This window comes from Limulus polyphemus, unplaced genomic scaffold (genome assembly GCF_000517525.1).
Source record: "Limulus polyphemus unplaced genomic scaffold, Limulus_polyphemus-2.1.2 Scaffold814, whole genome shotgun sequence".
Taxonomy (NCBI): Eukaryota; Metazoa; Arthropoda; class Merostomata; order Xiphosura; family Limulidae; genus Limulus; species Limulus polyphemus.
The window spans coordinates 97,502-104,807 of NW_013666424.1; the positions used below are offsets into that span (position 1 = coordinate 97,502).

At 31.0% G+C, this 7,306-nt stretch overlaps 1 protein-coding gene across 2 annotated transcripts in view; it reads right to left on the reverse strand.

The window, feature by feature from the left end:
• Nucleotides 1-2,266: 2,266 nt before the first annotated feature.
• The window catches only part of LOC111086057, a 31,427-nt gene continuing 26,387 nt past the window's right edge, over nucleotides 2,267-7,306 (reverse strand). The window contains exons 13-16 of one of the 2 annotated variants that reach the window (XM_022387456.1): nucleotides 7,213-7,279; nucleotides 4,906-5,006; nucleotides 4,001-4,056; nucleotides 3,219-3,355 (exon numbers count right to left, since the gene is read on the reverse strand). In XM_022387456.1, the coding sequence (XP_022243164.1) occupies nucleotides 4,045-4,056; nucleotides 4,906-5,006; nucleotides 7,213-7,279 (180 nt within the window). In that variant the 3' untranslated portion in view covers nucleotides 3,219-3,355; nucleotides 4,001-4,044. Of the gene's footprint in view, nucleotides 3,356-4,000; nucleotides 4,057-4,905; nucleotides 5,007-7,212; nucleotides 7,280-7,306 lie in introns of both variants that reach the window. The other variant, XM_022387455.1, reaches the window with a different exon arrangement.

Here is a 7,306-nt window from a genome sequence, read left to right on the forward strand (position 1 = left end):
CCGCTACAGCAAAATCACGTTCCGCATTTTGGGGCCGTGGGTGCGTTATAAGAGTAACTGTCAAGTCCTGCTATTCTATTAGGTTGGGTGGGTGTTTTTAGCTAGCTGCCTTCAATGTAGCGTAGCATTTCAAAAATCAAGGGCGACTAGCGTAGATATCCCTGGTATAGCTCAGAAAGCCCATTGTGTAGCTTTGTGCTTAGCTACAAACAAACCTTATTCAAGTAAAATGAATTTTTTTTCTTCTTATCCACATTATTTTTTCGGGCTTGTTTCAGTTAAATATTCAACTAAAAATAGACCTCACAATCTACGATGATTGTTGTTTGTTGAATTTCTCGCAAAACTATTTGTGGGCTATCTATGCTAGCCGACCCGAATTTTGAGTCGATAGACTAAATTCAGTAAAGAGAAGTCAATATACCCACCGACAACTCGCGAGTTACTCTTATTGAGTAGCGAGATTTAACCGTCAAGCTTACATGGTCACGTTATCATCTTTTATCTTAAGTTCTCTCGAGATACGAACGGTAACAGGTGATCCTATTAAAGTTTATAAGATTGTCTGGAGGATCGATGGTATGAAATCTTCCGATTCCTTTGTACTACATTCTGAAAACAACAGAACCAGGAAACACAAATTTAAGATTTGGAAAAAAGACAGCCTAGGCTCCAGTTAAGGATTTCATTTTTTAACAGGGTAATTGGGTTATAGATTGAGCTGTCATCCTCAGTAGTGCAGACAAGCACTTCATAGGAATTTAAAAATAGGAATCAACGTGAATTTCCTTAAAAATAAATGGTGGCTTTAAAATTTTGCTTTTCTCAAAGATGGGTGTGCACGGAAAGCCTTCAAGGGTCAAATGCGCCATTGTTGTCTGTGGGTTAATTTATGTTAAGTAATTGGATTCAAATAACCAAAAATCCTAATTAGAAATTAGTCGAAAAAAAAGAGAGTAGAATTGATATACCTGAGCATAAAATTTGCCAGAATGGCCGAAACAAATAAGATCGTAAACTTCGTAGTTAAAAAAAGGACTAGAACTGATATACCTAACCGTAAAATTTGCCAGAATGGCCGAAACAAATAAGATCGTAAACTTCGTAGTTGGTCTGGAACTTGATATATTTGCTGTAGAAATTGTTGTTGTGTTTGTTTTATCCACAGAATTGATTTCTCCAGTGTATGCAGTTGCAAGTTATTAAAAACAAAATCATTTGGTTCGAGTAATAATACTTATTGCGTATCTGTCATTTTGGTTTAAGATTACTCAGAGTTCTTTGTCTGTGTGACATTTTTTATTTAAAACAAAACTTCTGTTACTCAATCAGATGTAATAACGTTTATCGTTTATGCAAAGCTTTCAACATTAAAATATAGAAATTTTTTTACGTTCCGTGATAATTCTATGAAGATATCTTGAGAACAAAATATGACTGAAATGAAAAAACAACATAAGATTACATCAAACACGATGGGCCTAAAAATAGAGAGCACGTATAATTATATAAAAAATAACAACCAGAAATAGTCCATAAAAGTAATAATGTGTAGAAACAGTGGCAAAAGTTTAGTTGAAAAACACTTTTATATTAAAACAAATGATGATAAAAATCGAAACCCTCGGATCATTTTTGGTCGAGAATCTGGTACAATATTTGTTCGTTAGGTGTAGTTTAAATTTGTTTCGGCCATTCTGGCAAATTTGATGGTTAGGTATATCAGTTCTAGTCCTTTTTTTGTCAGCAAAGAAATATGTTTAAAACAATTGTTGTCAGACAATTGTTAAAAATTATCTTAGTGAACTTGCACAAAACTTAAAGAGTACTTCAATCGACATGTTTGAAATAAGGGATTTGATTCTCGGTTTATTAAACGTATCTTACGTTTAATAATTGCCATCACTCTCCAGAACGACACGATACTTTAATCAAATACAAAAGCATGGGCAATATTGTCTTCGTAGTTTTCTGAATGTACTTATTAAACTATTACTAATGGTTGGGACAATTCAGCTTTCCAGATAGATTTAGTAAACTGGTGTCTCTTCATCTTCCTGTTTAGAATGCGGAAATATATATATATATTCAGTACCATTTTAAAACAGTTGTAGGTTTTTGTCATTAATGTTTACATACCATTAAAATGTTTTGAAGATACAGAGTCTAATTAATCACGTTCGAAGGATGATTTCAATGTCGTGTAGTTTCATTCAGATAGAATTAAGATGAGCTTAATTCTTATCCTTCCTTTCTTAAGCAAACAAAGCATCCTCACATGAACTTCACAAATCTTCCTATTCACAAATATAACTAATCACTCAATGTGAGGAAAACCTCATTTCTACCATTTTCTTACTCATACATGTAGTTAAGCAATTGGTAGTATAATTTGAAAGATATAACCGATGTGGGGATACAAAAACAACGTATCTGACCACTACTTGGTTACGTCATTATAATAGTTAATTTCTTATACATTTATTAGATCCTAAATACATTTATTGTCCTAATGTTTTATTATAAGTTTCACAGTAAAGTTTATATGTACCTTTTCAATCATTTCAACTATTAGGTGGTCTTTGAACCACAATTAATTGTTGAGAATAGTCTTAGAATACTTAATAATACGTTATAATACTTAATTTCTTATACATTTATTAGATCCTAAATACATTTATTGTCCTAATGTTTTATTATAAGTTTCACAGTAAAGTTTATAAGTACCTTTTCAATCATTTCAACTATTAGGTGGTCTTTGAACCACAATTAATTGCTGAGAATAGTCTTAGAGGATTTAAAAATATACCAATAGCTCGTGTTTGAAAACTTGACAAACATTAAACCAGCATAACCGCTAATTTACATTGATCAAATAAAAAAGTACTAAATAATTATGTTGTACACTATTAGCTATTTTTTAACTTTCAAGGACTACTGATGTCGTATAAAAGATCTTTTGAAGTTCTTTCACCCATTATTGTAGTAGATGTAAATCTGAAGAGTCCTGTCTACTGAAAGTTTTTAAATGAACACAAAATAAAGGATAAATCTGATGTGACTTACTAGATAAAGAAATATATATAAACCACTCATCTACATTCATTTATGAGATGATGAATAAGGCCGTTATTTTCTACTTATAAGAAGAACAATTTATTGGAGGTTGTTTGATTATTCCTTGCCAGTTCTTGAATTCCAAACCATAACACTTTCATAAGCTAGAGGTTTCTGTTGAGTAAGGTAAGTCCCACGCTAAAAACTGGAATGTATAGGAAGAAACTGTACAACATTTAGGAATTTTCAGGCATAGCTCGATTGTGTTCATCCCGATGACTTTCTTCCCAGTCTTCAACTGCGTAGAAGTAAAAATCATTTTAATGGAATGACAAAAAAAATCTTAAGATCGAAGAGACTTGAAATCATTGTGTAACCATACAATTTCAATCAAGGGATGCTTATGTATAACATAAATTTTTAGGAGTAACATCATTAGATGAGAGTGGATGATGGATACACATTCTTTAGAAGATGTTTGAAACACCTAATCTATACAAAGCGTAACTTTCCGTATTTAATAAAATAATAATAAAAAACATTTATACTACGCAAATTTTGATGATTGTAAAAGAAACTTTAAAAAATTAAGTTAGACTTATAAACAGGGATTATTCTGATACCTTGAATGTAGTAGTAGTGATTTTATACATATACATACATAATGACGTAATAATAAAGTTGATTAAAAGAATAAACAGACAGTGGAATAATCTTTCTATCTTCTGTGTCTAGATACCACTAAAATATATTTCTTCAAATTACAACGTGACATTAAATAGGGTATTGAGATGATTACATTTGGACATACATTTTAGCATTAATACTGCCATTGCAGATGCAATACATTTAAAATATATTTATCAAAGCCTTCAGCACATTTAGATATACATTTTCCATATAGGACTTTTAACAAAAATAATATTATTAAAATCTCACTTACTTTGACATTCTCTAGAACAGTAGTATCTCGGGAGCTTAAATTTTTCAGTTTTGCACCTGTGTAAAAATGTTTTTTTTCCATTCATTATTACGAGGTAACAATCCTAGTTTGTTTAGTTATTAACTAAAATCATAAAAACTGTAAAATTTAAAATATAAATTGATTTGATATATATACAATCTACAAAAACTCTGCCTTTACTAACCAACATGTATTATACAGAGTAAATAATAAATGAGAAGAAACTGAATAGATAATTTACCCATACGATTTCTTCAAACTACCGATACACCCCGATTCCTGTTCACAAATTATATTCTTATACAAACATTTTTCTTTTTGTAGATAGACATACAACAGAATATGTTTTTGAATATTTTGTTTAAACATTCCTGCTGTGTCTGCTATATAATTTTGCAAGATAAATCGATAACTAATTTTACTGCTACCTGTTAAGAAATTAACTACATTTTTTAGTTAAATTACCTTCTTCAAAAACCACACCAAGAGAAATATAACTGGTGGGATGAAAATATGAAAAATGCCTTCATCAAAACGATATGTAATTCCGTAAGTGTGCGTGTCTTTTTTTTTCGTAGAGTAAAGCCACAATGGGCTATCTGCTATGTCCACCATTTTAGTATTGTAAGTTCACGAACTTACCACTGTCCCATCGGGGGCCAATTTTATAAGAATCGTGACAAATATGAAATAAAGGATATAGGTCTTTCAAGGTGAAACGTTGGCTAGTTATACATATATATCTGCATTAACAAATGCATATATATAGTTAAGAATGTGCTTGTGGATGGTTTAAAAAAGTACTACGTACAGAAATACTAGAATCTCTCTTATATAAAACTGTAATATTACCATAAAAACAAGATTGAGGAACTAAGATATACCTTCCACATTTTTTGAATGTTTTTGGAGAAGTCTCTTTTTTTGAACATTGGGCACACACGTGAAGAGAAACTGCAAGTAAAACTGTAACCAAGAATGCTTTCTGTAAAAGTGGAAAACACAAAGAAACTACTAAACAACACGAGGGATAAAAAGTTTTAGTTTATTTTGATAATAATCAATCCTTTTTTTTTTGCTAATGAAATTCACTCTTAAAAATATAAATATAACAACAGTCGTGTCTCTTTTGTTCTTGCATGCCAAATGTTTTGGGCTGAAACACAAAAAACAAACAGAAATATAAATTATAAGATCAACCATCTATTTGGAAAATATGCTGTATGTAAAGTATGTCAGTACAGAAGTAAGATCTCTATAGTGATGATGATAGAAGTTATATCAGCTCAAATGAAGCAAAATGAACCACTACATAAATGGTCAACAACGGGAATGAAGGCAACCCAATAAATAAACTGTATGAAAAAATGTGTTGCATACAAAAAAGATCACTGGAAAATATATATCAATGGAAAATCAATTTGGGAATAGATATTCAATATATTTATAATCCATAAAGAAGTTCCCAATACAAGAAAGAAACCAAACAAATATAGAAAAAATTAAAAAATACACATTTAATGTACACTTTTCAATAACTACAAAATCACTTACAAAAACCACAGACCATTCAATCTCTTGGCAGTTAGAATAATACAAATACAGAAAGAAATGCTCTATAATTCTTCATACTAACCAGTACAGATATGTGTCGCACTAACACAAACAAAAAACTCAAAATAATGATTTTATTGTCTCCAGAGTACAATGATTTTAAAAACATATTTGTTGAAAATATATAATGAAAATATCAAGGGAAGTTTATTATACAAAACAGATTTTTTTTTTTTATCTTAGAAGAATTGGTAGCTGCTATCCCTCAATTTATATGGTAAAATATATTTATTTTAAGTGGTAAGGTGGGCCAAAATAACCCACACACGAGAAACAAACAATTACAATTCAAACAGCTCATCCTCTCTACTCAACACTCAAGAGGATATAGTACAGAAAATATCGGGTAGAGAGCAGCACTAGCTGAGTTGCAATATCTACTTGAGAAATCAACTGAGTCATCCTGACCAAATATATTGACGAACATTCATAAAACACTAGTTCAATAAAATGTGATGACATGTCCTCTGTCCCCTCTTTACCTATAGCAATAGGTTTAAAGAAGCTTATCAAAGTTTGAATTTCAGCAAAAATCAACAACAGTTTGCTTGATAACTGAAAGGAGAACAATGTGCAACATCCACAGTGAAGCAGTTGAGAGTTAAATTAGGGTTAAGTTGATGGGGTGATTACCTTTAAGGGATGGTTTACATTGCAAGTTGTATCATCGTTACAACTGTTATACAGTCATTGAACTTCTCATTAAAGAAAGCCTTCTATTTGTTAAGGACTACCTTGATCTACACAGTAAGCATAATACTTCTCAGGTATTCCCTGAACACCACACCAAAAACAAAAGGGCCACCTGGAGGGGTCACATGTTTTAGTGTCACTAGTAGTGTGTTGTCTGTCAGTTAGTCAGTATATACTAAAATGACGTCACATAAGGGACCGTTAACATTGCAATTTGTACTGTCATGATGTCAGTAAGACGTATGCATACCATGAATCAGGGGAATAATTATGCACTCTGTAGGTTACAACACAGCATGAAATATGAAGTTGAAAAGCAAGAAATAAAAGTGTTTTTTCCTCTTAATTTTGGTTTAATTTACTCTTGAAATAGAACACTTTCAGAGACCCTGTGGAAGTACGTCTAGTATACTTATTCCCAATTTAAAACTATTAACCTTTAATGTGTACAAAACTGTTAAATGTAAGAAAAAATAAATAACACACCAAGATGAACAAAATACGTTATTATAATTAGCTCAAGAAAACTTAAAATGTCATCAATATAAAAATCTCAGGCAAGTATATGTTCTTCCAGGCACTTATGTTGAAAACTAAACATTATGTCTACAGAAGGAAAGAACATTTAACAAAAACTATTAAAAGTGTTACATTACTATACACTTTTCTTTCATTACAACAGCTAGGATCGAGCTATAGTGTCTGAAATTTGTTTTTAACTATGTGTTTAGTTTGGAAAGTCCAAACAGTAGAGTAAAAAATCTAAAAAGGTGCTAAAACATTGTATTTACGTAGATGGATCTCCTGCCTCTTACTTCAATTTATTATGTTTTTTTTTAATGGTTTAAATTATAACAGTTTAATAGAAACAAGTAAGACTGTACCCTGGTTCTTAGAATACTGTTTTTTCACTTCACTCGAATCTGGCTTGCCCATCAGGTCTTTTCCAATCTCAAGCATGAGTTTGAATTCTTCAAA